The sequence below is a fragment of the Amia ocellicauda genome, chromosome 2 (genome assembly GCF_036373705.1).
Source record: "Amia ocellicauda isolate fAmiCal2 chromosome 2, fAmiCal2.hap1, whole genome shotgun sequence".
NCBI classification, from domain to species: Eukaryota; Metazoa; Chordata; class Actinopteri; order Amiiformes; family Amiidae; genus Amia; species Amia ocellicauda.
In genome coordinates this window covers 1,884,023-1,907,427 of record NC_089851.1, presented here as the reverse complement: position 1 = coordinate 1,907,427, position 23,405 = coordinate 1,884,023, and the positions used below count along the sequence as shown (strand labels likewise).

Below are 23,405 nucleotides of genomic sequence, written 5' to 3'. Positions count from 1 at the left end.
AGTGCCCTTTTCAAGACGACACAGCAGGATGGATTTCATCTCCAAGTGAACGTCATTGGTGAGTGAAACTGATTTTTTATTTCTGGTTTGGCTACAGTGTTACATCTCGTTGAACTGGTTGCATTTTGTTTCCACACACTTGTTGTTGTTGTTTGATTGTTGTTCATAAAGTGATTGCCTTAGTGTGTGTGTGTAACTAGAACAACGCGATTTTCGAAGATGGAGCTGTAAAATTATATTTTGCCTAAAGCGGAAAAATGGCCAGGGATGCCCCTTATTTTTTTGTTAGTGATTTATTTTTTTTGAGGGGGGTGGAGGTATTGAAGGCCCAGTCCTGAAAGGCACAGTTCGCCACTGCTTGTTCACAACCTACTTGAACAATACTCTCGCCATCCCAGGCCAACTCTCCCAGCTCCCTGCATTGCTGTGAGACTCTTGTATACACCACAGATGGGTGATTTTCACAATTGCTAAATCACAGCTTAGATATATATTTCCTCTGTGAGAATTAAGTAACAAACTCACAAATAAATACATAAATAATATTAAGTGGAATAATTTCATTTAGATTGATGGTGATTAAAACTCAGAGGAAGTAACAGTCCCCCCAGCTGTGTCCTGTGCATTTGTTTAACTAAGAGGAAGTTTACTTGTATACACTCTGAAAAAACTGTTTTTTCAACAAGCTGCATGGGAGCCTTATCCAGCAGTAGGTCAGTGCACAGCTCCTGTCTCCGTGCCTGTGAGGTGCAGTATGAGGCACAATGCAGAACGGGCCGCTGGTCAAATGCAGATGCAGTTAATAGAGTTAATCTGACCTAAGAGTCTGCAATTTGGACTTCTTGTGCTGGATGTGATTGGGAACAAAATCTATTCTTATTCATAGGAACAGTGGGAGCTCCAGCAGTGGTATGAAGGAGGTCATGGGACCTAATGGGTTTCATAGAAGTGTAACCTGGTTGCTTTGCTGCTGATCACTGCTGTTTTGCACAGGTTTGTACATTAAAAGGGGGTTTCGGTTGGTACCCCAGAACCCCCCTGGGGATGCGCCTTGTATGTAGGCACTTGTTTCGGCTCGTGATGCAGTGGTTGTATGTGCTGGTCAGGGCACTGGGTTCCCTTGATGTCCGCAGCAGGGACAAAGTGGTGAGGGGACACAGGGCTCCAGGGACACAGCGATCCAGGGACACAAGGCTCCAGGGATACAGGGCTCCAGGGCCACAGCACTCCAGGGACACAACTGTCTTCTGGTTTCCATTCCACAGGAGTCCCTCAACTGCCTCAAGCTTTTCAAAAGCACCTCTATGTTTTTCACTGAGGGAGACAGGCTGCTCTTCTCATTCTGTATCAGCTCTGCTGTGACCAGTGAAAGAGTGTCAGAGAAAGAGGAACTGATGACAGGAAGCGACCTGAAGCCAAACAGGAACTGAACGTCAGTAAAGAGCTGCTGTCCCTGAAGGAAGACATGGCTCTGATTGTCTTCCTCCTCCTCGCTAGTTTTCCAGGTAAGAGGACTCAGTTGTACCACGGGGTGTGTTTGTGTGTAGATATCTTTTGCAATAGTTGCACACTTTCCTGATCAAGGTAATGCAGCTGTGAAAGTCACTTGAATGTCCATTTGGTACAACATGTATTGCACTATTGTAGAGTGTGATCCATATGTTCACCGATTCAAACACACCTCTATATTCTTGTTTCTGTGCAATCCATCACTAGCGATCAGCCTCACAACTCAGAGGAAGTGTGCGGCGTTGCCATGTGGTATTCTTACGGTTGCAAAACTGCAGCATCAGTACACCAGGGTTAACCACAGCCAGGAATATAGAATGTGTGAGCTGTGATGGAGTTTAAAATGGGGTTTAGGCACGAGCTGTCATTTCAATTCATGTGCACCTGCAGATCATTTAAAATATAAAACATGTTGTAATGGAATTGTGACTGAATACTAATAAATGCATTTATAACACAACTATACCAAACTTGGGACATACTGCACTGGTGATTCCAGGACACTACTGGTGCTCAAGCTCTAAAATGAAAGCAAGAAACAAACACCGTGACCACACACTTAATTCAGTGTCAATGCTGTATAGTTTGTGTAGAGAAATAATCAACAGAGATGCACTAATTCTGTTATCTTGTCACAACATGCATCATTTCAACAAGACATCATGTCTAATATGCATGTAGGTTTGCACTTTAGTTGCTGGGTAGCAAAAGATACTTTTTACGTGATTCATTAACAAGTCTATCAGTGTATGAAGCAGAATTGTAGATGAGTACAGTGTGGGCATAAGGCTTCAATGTACAATTTATTAGTAAAATGCAATTTAAAACACAACCTAGATGTCCTTTAGTATCAATTGTAGAACACTCTATTAATACCTTATGAACATGTTGACAACCCCTAATCCAAAGTGTTAGCATATAATGAATTGGTTAAATTTAGAAAGGCAGTGAGATATTGTTTGTTTTCCCTCATGCTGCTGCTGCAGGTGGTGACGCCGTGTCAACACTGAGAAAGACCAGTGTCCTGAGAGGAGCATCAGTCACCATCCCTTGTCACTATGAGGACAAATACAAAAGCCATGTGAAATACTGGTGCTCTGGATATTACTGGACAAGCTGTGAGTCTCTAAAAAGGACTGACTCTCTAATCACACAGAGTGATAAAGTGTCCATCTCTGATGATCCAGCCCAGGGAGTCTTCACTGTGACCATGAGGGGACTGAAGACGGGGGACACAGGCTGGTACTGGTGTGCTGTGGAGATAGGGGGGTACGGCACACCTGATGACAGAGCATCCCTGTACCTCACAGTTACTGAAGGTATGATCTTAAAACAGCACATGCTTGTACTGCAGCTGCACAATCATTAACTTGCTGACCTCATAAAAACCTGTATTCAAGCTCCTCTGAGCCACAAGTTTCACTTTCAAAACAGTTGTGAATGCAGACCTTCCATTCTTACACTAGAATCATGATCATTTCAAGCTTTTCATCATTTATATAGAAAGAGAAAGAAAAAGAGAAAGACAGACACAGAAAGACTAACAGACAGAGAGAAAGAAAAAGACACAGAAAGACAAAAAGACAGACAAAGAGTGACAGACAGACAGACGGACAGACAGAAAAAAAGGCACAGACATGCACAGTGGTGTAGTGGTTGGTCCTGAAGTCCCACAGCTAATGGGACCCGGGTTCAGTTCCAGTCTAGGGTGTCTGTGTGCTGTTTGCTGTTCTCCCCGTGACCTGACCCGACTCCAGGCTGTTGAGTGTGAGGAACGTGACTCTTCTCATGATGGTCAGTCGGCCTATAGACGCCTGTAGGAGAAGAGCCTGCTGTGTAACTGCTGAAGTGAATTAGCAGCCCAGCGGCCGCAACGCACTGCTGTAAAGCTCTGTATGTGTTTAATGTCTCTGTCTGCAGACGCTACAGTGCTGTATGTGGTCCATGCCACAGTAACAGGACAGATAGGAGGGGAGGTCAGTGTCCAGTGTCGATATGGACACCCATACCGGTCCAGACAGAAACAGTGGTGCAGGAGTGGAGACTGGAGCTCCTGTCAGACAGCAGGAAGCCCTGGGACTACAGGACACGGCTCTGTCCTGATCACTGACCACACAGCGGAGGGACTCTTCAGTGTGACTGTGAGCGGACTGCGGCCGGAGGACCAAGGCTGGTACTGGTGTGATATAGGGGATCAACAGCTTCCTGTTTACCTCAGTGTCACTAACGGTAAGGATGAATAACACTCAGGGTCAATATCAACAGGGTTACATGTGAATTTATAGATCTCATGGCAAATTCAAAAAACAAACCAGATAGCTTCAGTTTCAGTCTTCTTACTAACTAACTATAATGCTCCTGAATTTCACAGATTTAGCTTTAATGAGGAGACAACAAGTAAATTAATAGATGGATAGATGGGACCTGTACAAACCAGATAGTCTACATCTAAACAGAAGGGGGGCTAATGCATTGGGATAGTGTATGTGCAGAGTAATTGAGAATCTTTTAAACTAGGGACCAGGGGGGCAGTTAGCTCTGACAATGGGAGATGTTCCACTAAGGAAAGAAAACCAAGGGAAACTGCTAGTAGGAAAGTCCTGAAATGTTTGTACCTCAATGCCAGGAGTATAAGGAACAAGATGTTAGACTTGGAAGCCACAGTGCTGGCGAGTGACTATGATGTTGTTGGAGTGACAGAAACATGGCTTACAGAACATGATGGGGATGAATACAAGTTGAAAGGATACACACAGTTTAGGAGAGACTGGCAAAATAGGTGGTGGGGTAGCATTATATGTCAAAAATGACTTTGAGGCAGAAGAACTCAAATTAGATCCTAGTAATGAAACAGAATCTTTGTGGGTTAAACTTTTTAACAAGAGATCTGGAGGATTAGTGGTAGGAGTGTGTTACAGGCCACCAAACTCAGATATTCAGAAAGATGTTGCATTGTACAGTGTAATCAGGACTGCATGTAGCAAGGATGTGGCTGTTATAATGGTGGACTTCAATTTCCCAAACATAGACTGGGAAAGCCCAGTTGGGACTACAGAAGCAGAAATAGAAATGGTTGAGATGGTAAATGACTGCTTTCTAACTCAATTTGTCAGGGAACCAACCAGGGAGAGAGCATGTATTGACTTGATCTTTTCAAATGACCAGGATAGAGTCAGAGGGACACTAGTTAGAGAACCAATGGCAAATTGTGATCATAATATGGTTAGCTTTGAGGCATTCTTTCAAAAAACAAGGCCCAAGTTTAAAACAATGGTCTACAATTTTAGAAAAGCAAACCTTGAAGGTATGAGGCGGCACTTAGAAGAGGTAGACTGGAGCACATTGGATACAGAGTCAGTTGAAAATGGATGCGTATATTTTAAGAATATACTACTTGAGGCTCAGGAGCAATTTGTACCAAAACTGTACCAAAAAATATTGGCCAAAATGGTTTAATAGAAGTATGCAATAAAATATAAGGAGAAAGAAAATGTTGTATAGCGCATACAGAATGGATAGAGATTAAACAAAATACAAAGAATACCTTCAAATGACCCTTTCCAAGACACACACGATTCTGTGAATTAGTAATATACCCCATTGCTTATATTTAATACATTAATTTGACAAAGTACAAAAATAAAATGTTTAAATAAATGTATATATTAGTATTAATGATGATAGTATTACATTTTAATTTGTTATTGTAGTCATATAGCTAAACATAATAGAAACTTTCAAGCATTTTGTGTCTTATTAGATTAAAGTATTTACCATTTCCCTTTGTCCCACCGTGCACTGCACAAAATCAGTGTTGCAAAATGAGGGCAAAGACGACTGAGTAATTCAGAGAGGGGGGTCTGGGGGTCCCCCAGAAGATTTTGACAACCGGAGACTTGAAATGCGCGATTGAATCATTTCAAAGCCAAAAAACATAGCTCAAAATCTCCATGAAATCAGGCAGGCAGATCTTTGCTTCACAACCACACATCAACCAACATTATATATGCAAACTAGACGTGATTTCTGGTGCTGGTCAATCACAGATCTATTTTGGTGGGTCTCTGTAATTGAAACGGGTGAGGATGCACAATTCTTGATTTGTGCACTGCTAGAAATATCTGTCTGCATTAGAAATCATTTGTTTACACCTGGCAGATAAAATGCAATGTGGACAAGTGCAAGGTAATACATGCAGGTAACAAAAATGTCCACTATAATTACACTATGGGAGGAACAGAACTAGATGAAGTAATGCATGAGAAAGACCTAGGAGTCTATGTGGACTCCTCACTTTCTCCCTCCAAACAATGTGGAGAAGCAATAAAAAAGGCAAACAGAATGCTAGGGTATATTGTCAAAAGTGTAGAATTGAGAACAAGGGCAGTAATGTTCAATGCACTAGTTAGAGCTCATCTGGATACTGTGGACAGTTCTGGGCTCCACACTTCAAGAAAGATATCGCTGCTCTAGAGGCAGTTCAGAGGAGAGCAACCAGACTTATTCCAGGTCTGAAGGGAATGTCCTACTGAGAGACTGAGGAACTGAACCTTTTCACCCTGGAACAGAGGAGACTACGTGGGGACTTGATCCAAGTCTTCAAAATCATGAAAGGCATCGACCACATGAAACCAGAGGAGCTTTTCCAGATCAGCAGGGACACACGCACCTGGGGACACAAATGGAAATTGGGCTTCAAGGCATTCAAGACAGAAAACAGGAGACACTTCTTCACACAGAGAGGCATCACAGTCTGAACAAACTCCCCAGCGATGTGGATGAAGCGACAGTTCGGGAATATTCAAAAATAGACTGGATAGGATCCTTGGATCATCTAGTTAATAATGGACACCAAACGAGCACGATGGGGTGAATGGGCTCCTCTCGTTGCCTGTACGGCCCAGATCTCAGAGACTATGTGAAAATGTGGTGTGAAAAATGGGAAAAGAGCGACTGCAGGAATCTGGGGAGTGGGGATGACAGAGTGTCAGTGACAGATGACAGAGCTGGTGTGTTTACGGTGACCGTGAGGAAGCTGAGCCATGAAGACCAAGGCTGGTACCGGTGTGCCACAGACATGAAGACTGTCCCCCTGTACCTGAAAGTGCTGGAGGGTAAGACATCTCTCTCTTTACATGAGTCCAGTGGCATGAATGCAGGGCCTGTTGTGTGACTGGTGAGAGACCTCAGTCGTCTAGGATGGTGACAGCAGCTCACTCCCTCTTTCCCTAGTTAACTGTGAAATGATTAATTGAGTGTTTCAATATATATATATATATATATATATATATATATATATATATATATATATATACACTCACCTAAAGGATTATTAGGAACACCTGTTCAATTTCTCATTAATGCAATTATCTAACCAACCAATCACATGGCAGTTGCTTCAATGCATTTAGGGGTGTGGTCCTGGTCAAGACAATCTCCTGAACTCCAAACTGAATGTCTGAATGGGAAAGAAAGGTGATTTAAGCAATTTTGAGCGTGGCATGGTTGTTGGTGCCAGACGGGCCGGTCCAAGTATTTCACAATCTGCTCAGTTACTGGGATTTTCACGCACAACCATTTCTAGGGTGTACAAAGAATGGTGTGAAAAGGGAAAAACATCCAGTATGCGGCAGTCCTGTGGGCGAAAATGCCTTGTTGATGCTAGAGGTCAGAGGAGAATGGGCCGACTGATTCAAGCTGATAGAAGAGCAACTTTGACTGAAATAACCACTCGTTACAACCGAGGTATGCAGCAAAGCATTTGTGAAGCCACAACACGTACAACCTTGAGGCGGATGGGCTACAACAGCAGAAGACCCCACCGGGTACCACTCATCTCCACTACAAATAGGAAAAAGAGGCTACAATTTGCACAAGCTCACCAAAATTGGACAGTTGAAGACTGGAAAAATGTTGCCTGGTCTGATGAGTCTCGATTTCTGTTGAGACATTCAGATGGTAGAGTCAGAATTTGGCGTAAACAGAATGAGAACATGGATCCATCATGCCTTGTTACCACTGTGCAGGCTGGTGGTGGTGGTGTAATGGTGTGGGGCATGTTTTCTTGGCACACTTTAGGCCCCTTAGTGCCAATTGGGCATTGTATAGATGCCACGGCCTACCTGAGCATTGTTTCTGACCATGTCCATCCCTTTATGACCACCATGTACCCATCCTCTGATGGCTACTTCCAGCAGGATAATGCACCATGTCACAAAGGTCGAATAATTTCAAATTGGTTTCTTGAACATGACAATGAGTTCACTGTACTAAACTGGCCCCCACAGTCACCAGATCTCAACCCAATAGAGCATCTTTGGGATGTGGTGGAACGGGAGCTTCGTGCCCTGGATGTGCATCCCACAAATCTCCATCAACTGCAAGATGCTATCCTATCAATATGGGCCAACATTTCTAAAGAATGCTTTCAGCACCTTGTTGAATCAATGCCACGTAGAATTAAGGCAGTTCTGAAGGCGAAAGGGGGTCAAACACAGTATTAGTATGGTGTTCCTAATAATCCTTTAGGTGAGTGTATATATAAGAATCCTCTTATGAACTAGTAGACACACTTAGGCAGCAACAATTTGTACTTAATTACATTGAATGGAGGTAATTACCAGAGAGAGATGTGTTCTCATTAAATCAGATTGGAAAACAAATCAAGAGAGATTGAACTTGGCAGATATGTGGATGACCACGGTTACCAGAACACTTACGCACAGGTAAATCGTTCTATATCAATAAATGGAGAAAAGTCTATTAAGATTATTCGAGCTGTGAGAATCTTTCACACTAGCATGAAGGAACTTCATTAAAAAATAATAGTTTCACATTTGTGAAAAAGTCAAATGTTTTATTTAAGGGAAGGATTTTTACCTCTGTATGTGTGCAGGATGTTGTCTAGCATTAATATATGATGCATGTGATCTTTAAGTACGCCATCCACTGTCACTCATGAATTGAATAACGCAGACATAAATGTGAACATTAGAGTGTGCAAGTAAGGATCCCTGGTAGAAATACAATCTAAAAGATCCTACAAGATTCTACAAGATCCTTAAGGATCCCCATAACATCCTGTTCAGGAACCGGATCCTGGTCAAAATCCTGTTCAGAAATGATATCTTGAGTACAACCCTGTGAGGAATATGATCTTATACCAATCATATTGTACAGTGAGGGAAAAAAGTATTTGATCCCCTGCTGATTTTGTACGTTTGCCCACTGACAAAGAAATGATCAGTCTATAATTTTAATGGTAGGTGTATTTTAACAGTGAGAGACAGAATAACAACAAAAAAATCCAGAAAAACGCATTTCAAAAAAGTTATACATTGATTTGCATGTTAATGAGTGAAATAAGTATTTGATCCCCTATCAATCAACAAGATTTCTGGCTCCCAGGTGTCTTTTATACAGGTAACGAGCTGAGATTAGGGGCACTCTCTTAAAGGGACTGCTCCTAATCTCAGCTCGTTACCTGTATAAAAGACACCTGTCCACAGAAGCAATCAATCAATCAGGTTCCAAACTCTCCACCATGGCCAAGACTAAAGAGCTGTCCAAGGATGTCAGGGACAAGATTGTAGACCTACACAAGGCTGGAATGGGCTACAAGACCATCGCCAAGCAGCTTGGTGAGAAGGTGACAACAGTTGGTGCGATTATTTGCAAATGGAAGAAACACAAAATAACTGTCAGTCTCCCTCGGTCTGGGGCTCCATGCAAGATCTCACCTCTTGGAGTTTCAATGATCATGAGAACGGTGAGGAATCAGCCCAGAACTACACGGGTGGATCTTGTTAATGATCTCAAGGCAGCTGGGACCATAGTCACCAAGAAAATAATTGGTAACACACTACGCCGTGAAGGACTGAAATCCTGCAGCGCCCACAAGGTCCCCCTGCTCAAGAAAACACATGTACAGGCTCGTCTGAAGTTTGCCAACATCTGAATGATTCAGAGGAGAACTGGGTGAAAGTGTTGTGGTCAGATGAGACCAAAATCGAGCTCTTTGGCATCAATTCAACTCGCCGTGTTTGGAGGAGGAGGAATGACCCCAAGAACACCATCCCCACCGTCAAATATGGAGGTGGAAACATTATGCTTTGGGGGTGTTTTTCTGCTAAGGGGACAGGACAACTGCACCGCATCAAAGGGACGATGGACGGGGCCATGTACCGTCAAATCTTGGGTGAGAACCTCCTTCCCTCAGCCAGGGCATTGAAAATGGGTCGTGGATGGGTATTCCAGCATGACAATGACCCAAAACACACAGCCAAGGCAACAAAGGAGTGGCTCAAGAAGAAGCACATTAAGGTCCTGGAGTGGCCTAGCCAGTCTCCAGACCTTAATCCCATAGAAAATCTGTGGAGGGAGCTGAAGGTTCGAGTTGCCAAACGTCAGCCTCGAAATCTTAATGACTTGGAGAGGATCTGCAAAGAGGAGTGGGACAAAATCCCTCCTGAGATGTGTGCAAACCTGGTGGCCAACTACAAGAAACGTCTGACCTCTGTGATTGCCAACAAGGGTTTTGCCACCAAGTACTAAGTCGAAGGGGTCAAATACTTATTTCCCTCATTAACATGCAAATCAATTGATAACTTTTTTGAAATGCGTTTTTCTGGATTTTGTTGTTGTTATTCTGTCTCTCACTGTTAAAATACACCTACCATTAAAATTATAGACTGATCATTTCTTTGTCAGTGGGCAACCGTACAAAATCAGCAGGGGATCAAATACTTTTTTCCCTCACTGTATATGATCTTTATCAGGATTTTTAGAACATAAGAACATAAGAAAGTGTCTAATTGAGAGGAGGCCATTCGCCCATCGTGCTCATTTGGTGTCCATTAATAACTGAGTGATCCAAGGATCCTATCTAGTCTATTTTTAAGTGTTCCCAAAATTTCAGCTTCAACCACATTGCTGGGGTGTTTGTTCCAGATTGTCACAACTCTCTGTGTGAAGAACAGATATTGTTATTTTAGGAATTATCAGGAGCACACAAAATTGGATTTGTCAGGTTTGTTAACACAATACAAGATAAATAGCCTAATAACAAATTAAAGTTCATTCACATTACATATGTTATGTAAGTATTTAGTAGTAAGGAAGTACTTATGTACTCATGCATTGTTTGTAGAACAGCACTCAGACCAGGTGCGGACTGGGAACAAAATATGGCCCAGGAGTTTTATCCAGTGTCCGGTTGCCAACGAAATGCGGTCCAGGGTTGAGGGGGTCGGGGGTGGCTGATGTGTGGATCCTGTTGCCGGCGAAGTGTTGTCCAGGGAGCGGGGGCTTGCGATGTGCAGTCCGCTAGTCTACATGGGGCGACCAGCACACTTATGAATTGACTGGCCCACATAACTACAAAATTGAGAGGCACTTCTGGCATTTGCCAGAATTGCCCGATGGCCAGTCCGCCTATGATAGAGACAACCCTCCCTCAACACCCTGGTTCCTTGGATTCGCAATCCTTTAGGATCCCCACTTTAGTATTGTCTGTACTGTTACCTATAAGTGGGTAAATGGAAGACATTTTGAAACCCAAATAAATAGAATATGAATATGGTTTAATGAAAAATTAATATTAATACAAACATACTGTAATAAGACTTTCAGACTTAGAATAAGTTCAATTTAATTCTCAAATCATGAATAATACATATTTTACATGACACTGATCAATATTAATACTATAATTTATTGATATTCATATTGTGACAGCCTCCCCCAGGGAGGGAGTGAGATTAAATAGACAGGGCACAGCTGCCGCTGACGTCACAATCGCCACGGTGCTCATTGCCCACAGTCCTGAGTCCGCAGCCTGTTTGCGAGGCAGCGGACAACACAGCTGCGGCACATGAGCACCTAATCAGCGGGTGTCAGCAGCAGCTGTGCCGTGACAGACAGCAGCCTGTCACACACCCCATCCTCTAGAAAAGGACGCCCGACAGGCGGGCCGGGAGAGAGAGAGAGAGAGAGAGAGAGAGAGAGAGAGAGAGAGAGAGAGGAGGGAGAATAGGAAGGGACAGAGGAAGGGACAGGGGAAGGGGAGGGGAAAGGGATGGGAGAGGAAGTCGGCATTGAGGTGCTGAGGGCCGGGGTGGTGACGCCCTCGGAAGTTGAAGTCCTGCAGGGCGAGATACCAGCGGGTGATGTGGTGGTTGGAGTCTCTCATGCGGTGCAGCCACTGCAGGGGGGCGTGGTCCGTCTCCAGGGTGAAGGGGCGCCCCAGGAGGTAGTAGCGGAGCGTCTCCACAGCCTACTTGATGGCGAGACACTACTTCTCAATGGTGCTATACTTACGCTCCTGGGGTGATAGCTTTTAACTTAAATAAATGATCGGATGTTCCTGACCTCCGACAGTCTGGGACAGGACCGCGCCCACTCCAACTTCCGAGGCGTCGGCCTGTAAAATAAAAGGGAGAGAAAAGTCGGGACATTTCAATATAGGGTGTTGGCAGAGGCGGTCCTTTATTGCCTGGAAAGCCACCTGGCACTGCTCCGTCCACTGGACCGTATCTGGAGCACCTTTTCGTGTCAGTTCACTCAGGGGATAAGCCAGGGTGGCAAAGTCCGGTAGGAATCGGCGATAATACCCGGCAAAGACTATAGGGCTACACCACTCAGACTGTGATTTCTCAATGACTGCCAGCTCCAACATCTTCTGCACTTCTGTACTGACAGGGTTCCCCTGTTATACAAGTGCTGTTGTCGCTCCTGGGCCTGTAAGAGATTCGACTGTGCAATTTTCCCCAGTGCTGATAGTCGATCTCTCAGGTCCAGGATGTGCTGTACCATAGAGGTCCGGGAGGGGACGGTAGCCTCCCAGTCCTCCTTTATTAAATCAAGGATTCCCCTTGGCTGCCTCCCATATAGGAGCTCGAAGGGAGAGAAGCTGGTGGACGCCTGGGGCACCTTGCATACAGCGAACAGCAGGGGCGGCAATAACTCGTCCCAGTCCTGAGCGTCTGTGCTCACAAACTTATAGATCATGTTCTTCAGTGTTTTGTTGAAGCGCTCCACTAGGCCGTCTGTCTGGGGATGATAGATTGAGGTCCTGATGGACTTTATCCCCAGCAGCCTACAGAGATCTTGCATCACGCGTGACATGAAGGGAGTGCCCTGATCTGTCAGGATTTCCTTTGGGATCCCCACCCAAGTGAAGACCTTAAACAGCTCCTTGGCGATCCTAGTCGCTGACATTGTCCGTAGAGGAATCGCCTCCAGGTACCAAGTAGCATAATCTACTATGACCAGCACAAATCGATACCCCGCAGAGATTTTCTCTAATGGACCAATGAAGTCCATCCCAATGCACTCAAATGGTATTTCCATGCGAGGCAGCGGTACCAGCAGAGCCCGTGGTACCGCACTGGCATTGGCCTTTTGGCACTCTGGACAGTTAGCACACCACCTTTCTACCTCCCTTTTGATGCCTGGCCAGAAGAACCGGTCCGTTATGCGGCTTAAGGTCTTGTCACGACCCAGGTGACCCGCCATAGGTACTTTGTGTGCAGAGAGAAACGCAAAGCTCCTGTGCAAACGTGGTACCAGCAATTGTTTTGTGACCGGGTCCCCCCCTCGGTTTTTGGTTACTCTATATAACAAGTCTTTGTCAATATGGAACTGGGGATACGAGCACGCCCTCTGTGCATTCACTATGTGACTGTCCACAACTGCAACCTGGTCATATATGACCCAGGGCATCATCCCAGGACTGGTCCAGAGCGAAATCGGAAACCCGGGAGAAGACGGGATCCGTGGCTGCGCCAGATGTGTCGGCTCTCCTTGTGGAAGAAGGAGAGAGCTGGCGAGTCCCAGAACTCGTTCCCTCTCCCGGGTCCAACAGAGTACTGTCGGCTGCTGCACGACTGGGGTCGGAGGGAAGGCTGTCCCCGCCCTGCTCATTGCCGGCAGCCACTAAGGGTGATCGGCCCCCAGAGCCATGTTCCAATTGTGCCCCAGCCAAATCGGACAACGAGAGCCTAGGATCTTTAATATTAGACAGAAATTTAGACCAATCCCGCCCTAGGACCACCGGGAATGGTAAACGAGGGACAAGCCCCACGTTAATCTTATAAGTTTCCCCACCAATCATCATAGTCACCTGGGCCGTGGGGTACCAGTGTAAGTCCCCGTGAATACACCATATAGCCACTTTAGTGCCTCGCCTGCCGGTGCCCCGGGGAGCCAGGCCATCCTGGACCAGTGTCTTGCTACAGCTGGAGTCCAGGAGGGCCTTGACTTCACGTCCCACGCTTCTTACCAGTACCGTGAAGTCTTTTGCTGAACCGGGGTGAGCGGAGGGACGAGCAGCACAAACTGTGGAGTGCTTCATTTTCATCAGCGGGCACTCGGCTGGGCTGCCCACATCATCCCCTCTCGCATCTCTTCCTGCTTGTCTGCTATTTCCACCTGGATGCACTCGTACCACCTCAAGCTCAACCTCTCCAAATCGGATCTCCTGTTTTTGAGGTTTCAGGACATTTGATACAATTTACAGAAAATGGGCAATATTTTGAGAAAATATTCAGTTCCAGTTTCTCTTTTATTTCCAGATAACTTATATTTTTAATAATTTCCAGTTAACTTATATATTTAACTCATATGGCACCTGCTCATCACTCCTACAGATCAATACTAATATTTGGGTTATTCTGTGCTGAATAAACTCATCTTCAATGTTAAACGTACACATGTATACCAAGTACCAAAAACCATACATGAAAATGCAAATTAGCAATACTTTACTGCTTTTCACTTCATTGATTCTCTAATAAACCATACACAATGACTTCTTAACAATGTTTACAAATAATATTTACATGTATGATTCAGCTCTTTTTTTTTTGGAGTGTGAATTACGAAAATAATATTCTGATTACATCAGAAACAACTATATTCTAGGCAAGGAATTTAGTTTGGGAACCAGTATTCCCTATTCATTCATGGAGATCAGTTATAGGACACATTAAACATCTGATCAGAGTAAAATCACAATAGTCGAAATTAATAAAACCTTCTGGATAGTGACCGACATGTTGAAGTAAGAACTATTTGTATGACACTGAAGGCAAAGTGACACAAAGCATTACTTTGTTATCTATGGCAAAATAATCAATCACCTGAATAAGGCTCACAATACTAATAGGTAATTAATGAATTAATGAATTAGCTGATAGACCATCCAATAAGAAAAATAAGGAAGGTAATGCAGCCACATTCTCATGCTGCTTATCTCATGGATAAGAGCGTCAGCTAAATGACAAAAATAATAATAATAATAATAATGGTGGTCTCCTGCAATCTTTCAGTTGGTCACGGCCGATTAATCAAGAGCCATGACCACTCCAATGTAATATAGTGATCTGATGAAATATAGTAATCTGATGAACAGTAATTTCGGTGGTGTCACATCCTAGGTTCATCTCCCTTCCAAGTTCACTGTCAGATGTCGCTCTTAACACAGTTGTCTGTTCCCTTCTGATTATTACATTCTCATTATCAGCCCATCAAGCAATTACCGCACCTGTTTCTCATTTAACCAGGTCACTATAGCCCTTTGTTTCCACAAACAAAAGTTTTGTTTTGCCTCTCTCGCAACTTTACTGAGCGCTTTGATTATGCTGCTTCCTGAAATCCTGTGTATTGACCCCAGCCTGATCACCATTCTTGTTTTTTGGGTTGCCTTGTCTGCCGAGTTCCACCAATTGATTAACCTACTGTTTGTTTACGTGACTATGCCTTTTGTGGACATTTTAATGATGTTTATTTTTTCATTCAAACAAATAAATTTGTGTCTATTCTTTCTTGTTATTCTTCCTTCAAAAAACTAGTGTAGCATGTTCCATATACATTTATCCACACAATACCACATGATCATGTGCAACACTATAGGTTTTAGTACAATATATGGTCAGGATCCTAGGATATGGTATAGGATCATGTATGATCCTTTTAGATCTTGCAGGATTCTGAGCAGGATCCTACAAGATCTTGTGAGATTCTGAATATCTTGTAAGAGCCTGCATAGGATCCTGCGCAGGATCTTACAAGAGCCTGTAGGATCCTCTGCATGATCTTGTACAAGATCCTATTGCAGGATCCTACAGGAACCTACAGGATCTTAAACAAGTGTGCTCCAACTCAAGCCCTACAATACTGAAAGCACACTGAGTCACATCTTGCTATGACAGGATTATAAATACACAAGGGCTATTCACATCCCAGATCTTAGTTTCTCTCATAAATGTTTTACACCCAAGCAAACAATCCAATATATAAGTAACTCAAGTGTCTCTATTTCTGTTTGGGATTGCTTCTCATGTGTATGTGTATGTGTATGTCTATTTGTATGTGTGTGTGTGTGTGTGTGTGTATATACAGTATATGTGTGCATTTGTATGTGTATGTTGCATGACTGCATATTTTGTTAATCAGTCTTGAAGGGAGCACTGAAGTGAGGAGCTGAAAGGCATTGTCAGTGAGATGTCTGCTCTGTGGTAAACACACAGGAAGTGACACACAGAAATTAGTATGGTGCTTCACATGTGTGTGTCTTCTGACAGGCTCTTTTATATCATATAACTCAATACAAACTGAGCTCAGGACTGGGGCACAACAGCAACAACAGGGGAAGGGAGACTATTCAAGGTATTTTTTAATGGCATTTCAAATTCAAGTTCTGGAGGAGGTCATGTAGGTGCACGCAGAAACTGAGCTAAACATGGGTAGAGTATTACAGTTAAATGTTTGTAACCTTTATTTATTATTATTTTTTAGCTTTGGAAACTACGACACAAAACCAACTAGAAACCCGGTAAGCTTTCCTTGCACACTTCAGATGTTTCTTTGCATACACAGCAGTGACCCCTGTGGCATTTATGGCTGTCTCTCTGGATCTTCACAGCAGACACTGTGCTCTTAATTGGGGAAGAAGACATCAACTGAATCACATTAGATCTGAGCGTGCAAAGTGCATTTATTAATCGGTTATAACCAGGGATATATTAATAGGAACATGAATAGAGTCTGGATAACATGATAACACCAAGCCCACTGGTCTCACATATGAAAATCTTCTGTAAGTTAATCATTCAGTGTTTATAGCTTGGTTATTAAACATTTACCAACTGCCATTGTTGTACCCAAACTGTCACTGACTGGCAGCACCAAGGCAGGAATCATATTGTTATTTTTGTATTAATTATTATCTCAGTTGATTAACTGTTATAAACTGGGGAGGGTGAAGAATGAAAAATCACAGATTTCTAAACATAAAGTATACATTAGAAACAAAACAAGAGTGGTGCATGAATGTCTTTACTGTGTCTGCTTTCTCAGTGCTTTGCCTTCCAGCCCGGTAGTATGTCGATCCAGGACTCGCAGTATCAGCATAGTCTCCGGAGCGCTCTGTGTGCTGGTGCTAGCCTTATTCACTGCGGTGACATTACTGCGGAATAAACAGCGTAAGTACATCTGCCCCTTGGTCCATCCTCTCTGGCTGTCAGTGTCTGCCCGTGCTGTATTTGTATCCCAACTCCTTCTTCTGATAGAGAGTTTCTCTGATCCTGGAAAGAAAAGGTCTCTGCAGCCGAATACTGCACTGAGTTCCTGCTCATCCCTGACCCTGATGCCTGACCCTGACTCACATGGACTTTGTGAGTGGATGGTGATGATTAATTTAGAGCACAATAATCACAAACGATCCCCGTTCCCCAGGAAACAATTTGGCTGGATCCAAGAACTACTTTGTTGTGTATCGAACGGCGAGGGGGCTGAAGATTCAATGCACAACACTGAGCGCAGTGAGCAGTGGGTTAAAACCACTTTGAAACTGAATTAGTTTTTTTATCTTGCAGAGAGAAGTGGTACATTGTCTACTAAAGCGATTGATCAACATACCTTACAGGATAGTCCTGATGTAAGTTAAAGCCAATGATATCCTCCTCACCGGGAAGCTTTGCAGTGTGGTTGAACTCTGACTGACACACATGCACGCAAAGAACAACGTTACCAAACCACTGAGACTCAAAGGAAACCTCTGGAATAAGACGTGTGCATGAGGCGATTTACCTGTAAAATCCCTAATTCAAATTGAGGGAGAACATGTTTTTAAAGTCTGCCAGAGAAAGGGAAAGGCAAATAGCTGACAGTTATTTAATGGAGAAGTATATATATGTATTTGGACTCGATCACTTAATCAGAGACTCCCAGTCCTGGGGCTCCGTATGGAACTCCAACCACCTTTCCTGGACAAGCACGTGTCCGGTGTACTGTAACTGAAACTACAATTAGACTAAAAACAGTACAACTTTTCTTTTATATGGGGACTTTAAAAACAAGTTTCTCCAAGCACTTTGCAAGCAGTTAAAACATGAAACAATAAGTTCCAGAGCACAAGAGAAAGGTAACTGTGAGTTTTACAGTGACAGTGAGCGATAGCTGTGGCATTTTTTCACAGGGATGTAATGCTGATTCCGTACAGCCTTCTGCTGAAGATATATACCAGTGCATGAATGGTGTGAAGACCCAGATATCACAGGACGATGCTCAGGTGCCCTCTCGCCACACTCTCCACACTCTCCATGTTTTTCCACGCTGATACGCTCACTCTCACACAACTCTTGCTCCTATGCCTTCTGTTCCAGATGAACCAAAGTGCGAGCATCTGCTTTTGCACTGGATGCTGCCAATCCTAATAATCAGCTGAGACCAGAACACACACAATGCCACACACTTCCACGGTTGATAGAAATCACTTGATCGACCGCTTGAGGTTTTTAGACGGCAAACTCAGTCGGTGAATCATTCGTGATTTGTGTGAGAAATGAGAAGACGCGCAATGACTTACTTCTGGCTAAGATGCATAGGTGCTACAGAGAGACACATGGCATCAAGCTCAATTGCATGACCACTTACTGATCTCACAGATGTGCAGTAGCAGTAAAATACTGTATAAATCCCCCCTTGCTGTATGGCAGGATTTCTGGTATCAGAGCATCTACTGAGATCTAATCTCAAATCTGGCCCTGTGTCACCTGATGTGCCCTCGTGCCCACTAGCCAATCACCATTTACAGTCTCACTGGCCAATCACTATTAACTGTTTTAAATCAATCAATCATATTATGTAAATGCATTGTCTAATTAACATGCAGCTTCTGCAGGACTATTCCAAGACTGCAGTTTAAACCCTGATCTGAAAGTGTAGGTTTTGATTTTGACACGCTGCTCCGTACCCCACAAACACACCACAGCCCAAACCTGTTCTCAACAAATGATGTCTTCGTCAAACGCAAATCTTTTCCAGGCTCCCGAATCAGGGGAAGAAGACATCTACATTGCAATGACTGGCCTGGAGAAAGAAAAAATGCACAAAAGCAGGAGGGTAAACACAATTTCCTATTGGTGTGGATGATAATTGATGTTACTCATGTCCCCGTATTTATTTGATGCTGGAACTGAGATTGTTACACTTTAAGACATCAAGTAATATTGTTTTCCAAATTCCAACATAAAGAAATATCTGCAGAAGAACTGTAGGATAAGAACAATGTCTTATTTTTTATTTTTTTATGATAAATCTGCTCATTTTCACTTAATGTTGAATTTAGGATTCACTGGCCCGGTCCTTTAAAAAGAGATAAGACATCTAAACAATATGTACAGTGTTTCATATATTTTGGGTTGCTAGTTATAAAATATAATTACCTTCACCACAAGAATTCTTCGCCTAAAACAAGACATAGAAACTTCCTGAGATTTGTAATGATTTAATTATTTACAGAGTAAAAGAGCAGGACAAGGAGATATTAAAGATTTCCCCCAGGACACGGCCTTCCTATCGTCCGAGGAGCTGGACCGGAACGTGACCTACACCACAGTGTCCCACCAATGTAAAGATCCGGCCCCAGCTCTACCTGTAAAGACTCCTGTTTTCTCTCGTTTTTTTCCGCTCTTTTAATCTTCATGCACATGCAGAACACTGGAGATAATTTGGGAATAAAAACGCCCTTTTTTAACTTCATTACATGCAGTTACAATACCAGGGTTAAATAGTACTCCTACTGCCACTCCAACTGCCACTGACAGGAATGTGCTGTCGTTATGTCTCAGAAGTCTCCCTCCCAGACGTCCAAGGAGCCAGTGGAGACGGTGACATACTCCAGAGTGTCCTGCCAGGTCAAGGAGCCAGCCCTGCCCCTCCAGCCAGTAAACTATCTTTTAGCTATTGTTGGTCTTGTTTCTCGTTTCTTTTCAAGTTTAATTGCTCTCTCATCCCACTCCATGAGCAAGGTTGGAGACGCAGGGCAGCGGCAACCATGATGGCATTCTCAGATTGTCCTCCCCGCTGTTTTAATATGGACACGGACACAGACATGCAAGGGAAACTAAGGGGAAGGGCTTCTAGGAGTGAGAGCAGGTCCCCTTACACAGAGGGACCAGCAGACAGACCAAATAAAATGTCCCAAAGTGCTTTACAAGGAGAAACACGTCTAAAGCAACCCCCCCCACACACACACACACACATTTTCACGCTTGCTGCTCATAGATGGCCCATTGTCTTCTTTCAATACCTGATGGCTTGCAGTCTAGTCTCAGTGAGTCATCCAAGTGAGTTAGCAGTGAGCAAGAGAGGCAGACAAGAGACAGATCTGACCCCGGGTTTAAGTAAATTTATTTTTTCCTGAGGGAAATTAATGACAGAAATTAGCCACTTCTTCTGACGTTCAGAACTTGTCAACTGTGCAGAAAATCCTAGACACACCTGTGGGTCGAAATATAAAGTAACTTCTTGTTCATACGACATACGTTGCTTTCTGGTGCGCACGTTTGAAACTGTCAGATCCAGCTGGATCATTGGTTTTGCCCCCGTGGTAAATTTACTGCCACACATCCAGGCCTGGGTAGACCTATCTTGACCTAGAACCTATTGATTGAACACTTGCCTTGTGTTTAGATGTGACCTTCTCCCCCTCTGGATGTGTTTTTCCTCACAATCCTGTCTCTTCTGTAGGACGGTTCCTATGAATCTACAATAGCGTCGGAAGCTCACAGACTCCTGCAAAGATCCTAGCCTTCCTTCTGACTCAGCGCCATAAAGAGATCCAGTCAGAAGCAGCAAATGGAAGCGACAAGAACTGAATCAATTCAACTGCAATTCATTAAAATTAAATTAATTTCAATTAGATTCAATTTAAAGTAGTCTCAAATAATTTAAATTCAATTTAAATCTTTGTTTTGTTTTTTGTTCGCAAACAAATTGCCACAGGGTACTGCACATGATCACACTAGCAAATTTAGACATACACATTAGTAATAATGCTAACAATGGCACACATCTATATATAAAATACCAAATATAATACCAGAACACAACTGCGACATGGCACAGGAGTAATGACTGGCTTTTCTCCAAGAAATCTTGATTCCCCCTCTCCATTGTTACTCAGACTAATTCAGACTTCGAACAGCTGAGATGTTTCTCTAACCGGCAGTCAGGAGAGGTAAAGAACATTCTGCTGAGCAGGTTAACCTCCTGCCTGTGTCAGATGTTTCATCTTTTACCCGAAACCGATCTCCCTAGGACTGTTAACAGAGCTTGTGGCCATTCATTAAGGCAGAGTTTAATTAAAAGGGGTGGGAGTGTGTGTTGCTACAGCATGCCCAAACTGCACAGGCCGAGCAGAAACCTCTGAGTCTGTAAGACGAGTAACAGATGAGTTTGTCTCCTCAGACTAATTTTGCCAGCAGTTTACCCTGTTACTTACTTCTGAGCCTCAGTGCTCGATTTCTGTATGAACTTCTTCTGTTGGCTAATATTAAACTATCAGGGAGGGTGCTGATGCAAGTTATTGGTCCTTTTTCATCATTAATGTTGTAAATAAACCTAAATCTTTTGACCTATGCACTTCTGAAAGGAACTTTAAGTGACTAAAGGAGCAGTTTATAATTTATTAAAGGTGCTATATCCACAATGTCATTCCAGTCGATGAACAGCAGGGGTATTCAGTGTGGGTCATTGTGCACTATTTCACACTCTTTGCATGATGTTTTAGTGCCAGATTGATATTTTACGGAGCCCTGGAGGGGACATGAAGTAAAAATATCTATATATTGTAGAAACAATTTAATATATCATGTGCATGTTTTATTATATCGTGGACCCGATTTAGCAAATTGTGGGAATGAGTTATTATATTGTGGGAACTATTTGTGAAACTACATAATTTGTAGATTCCCCTTTTACTTCCTGTTTACATCACCACTGCATGCATGTCCCAAACTGTCTTTGTTACACGTGACAGGATCGCATTCAGAAGGAAGCAGTGTATGGAGTGACTTCACTGTCAAAATTTAAGAGTTATGTTCAAATATAACCATTTTACTTTTCAAAGTTTGTATGTTCACAGTTAGACATGTCCTACTACTATGAATAAAGGATGTATATGTTTTTACTAATATTAACAATATCATTACAACAATGTATATTTTATAACTTCATGTCCTTCCAGGGCTCCAAACTATTTTCACTGATAAGCAATATGTAATTTCTGTCCTATAAAAATGACAAATAATATGAAAATAAAATTAAACACTTTTGTATGATTAGTTTGTTAATCAACTATGTTTCATCATTCCCTGTTTTTATGTAATTATTTTACATTAGCTACAGCCATTTTGTAAATGTCCATATCAGAGTCCGTCAGATATTGTGTGGTTTATTTATTCATTTTATCTTTCTTGTCCGGTTAATGTGATCCAGATTTAACTGTAGAGATGATTAGATGCCAAAGAAGCAGCTTCCTCGTGTCTCCGTCACTCCGAGAGCCCTGTCTCAGTCTGTACAGTGCTCGTGGTTAGTCAGTGGCCCCGGCTTCCTTCCTGTACCGCGCTGCAGCGTGACTCTCACACGATGATGCTCTGTGGTGGCCTGAAGCGTTCGGTGAAACACAGCACAGCAAACGTGTGAGATGCAAAGATAGAGATCTTAGATAGGGTCTACAAGCCCCAGAAACATAAGACATGGTCTGAGGTTTTTACACTACATGGTCACATGAGTTCCTGGTTGCAGGAAAGAGTGTGAGCAGCTTTCATGCCTTCACCAGTAGTTTTTTTATGCCTTGTTTAAACTCAACCACATTATTATTATTATTATTATTATTATTATTATTATTATTATTATTATTATTATTATTATTATTATTATTATTATTTATTTCTTAGCAGATGACCTTGTCCAGGCAACTTACAAAATATAAGCGCAGTACAAAGTACAATAATACAGTGCACTTCAAGGCAGAATACATATGAGATATACAGTAAACAATATATAAGGTCTTACATCCTAGAATGTAAAAGCTGATAAGTGCAGACAAGATGTTAAGTCAAAGTTAAGAACTAAGGGATAGGGAGCAAAGGGGAAATCAAAATAAACAATGCAAGTGCAAGTAATGCAAATGCAGGAGTATAAGAAAACGTTGTATAAGTGCAATCTTACAGGAGAATAAATGACTAAATTACAAGTAGAGTCTGAAAAGATACGTCTTGAGTCAGGAGAGGAGGATGGAGTGATCCATAGTGTCAAATGCAGCAGAGAGATGGAGGAGGATGAGAGAGGATTCAAAGAGTGATTAGAAGTAAGACTTCTTGGCTGAGGTGAGTGAGGAGGAGAATGTGGACAGTAGAGAGCGGTAGAGTTCGAGGGCAGCTGGGAGTTTGGACCTTTTCCACTTCTGTTCAGCGGCGTGCAGACTGAATCGGGTTAAGCAGAGAACGGAAGAGATCCAAGGCTGAGGATGGGAGGGATGGGCAGGATGAGATGTGAGAGGACAGAGAGAGTCAAGGGAGGAGGTGAGGGAGGACAACAAAGAGGAGGTA

General features: G+C 43.0%; 1 protein-coding gene across 1 annotated transcript; it reads left to right on the top strand.

Annotated features, from left to right (window-relative positions):
- Positions 1 to 1,371: 1,371 nt before the first annotated feature.
- On the top strand, positions 1,372 to 22,454 carry LOC136761829 (uncharacterized). The gene is made up of 11 exons (XM_066716198.1): positions 1,372 to 1,505; positions 2,496 to 2,828; positions 3,430 to 3,738; positions 16,306 to 16,342; positions 16,867 to 16,991; positions 17,385 to 17,446; positions 17,987 to 18,079; positions 18,835 to 18,912; positions 19,312 to 19,446; positions 19,641 to 19,736; positions 20,542 to 22,454. The coding sequence occupies exons 1-11, from the start codon at positions 1,466 to 1,468 to the stop codon at positions 20,599 to 20,601; spliced, it is 1,368 nt and encodes a 455-aa protein (XP_066572295.1). The 5' UTR covers positions 1,372 to 1,465; the 3' UTR covers positions 20,602 to 22,454.
- Positions 22,455 to 23,405: the final 951 nt, after the last annotated feature.

What these genes read in the sequence shown, in the direction of transcription:
- LOC136761829 (XM_066716198.1), top strand. Translation starts at nt 1,466, where the DNA reads ATGGCTCTGATTGTCTTCCTCCTCCTCGCTAGTTTTCCAG. An exon ending in TATCACAGGACGATGCTCAG is followed by an intron (nt 18,080 to 18,834) that starts GTGCCCTCTCGC and finishes AATCTTTTCCAG; the next exon opens with GCTCCCGAATCAGGGGAAGA. An exon ending in CAGCCCTGCCCCTCCAGCCA is followed by an intron (nt 19,737 to 20,541) that starts GTAAACTATCTT and finishes TCTCTTCTGTAG; the next exon opens with GACGGTTCCTATGAATCTAC.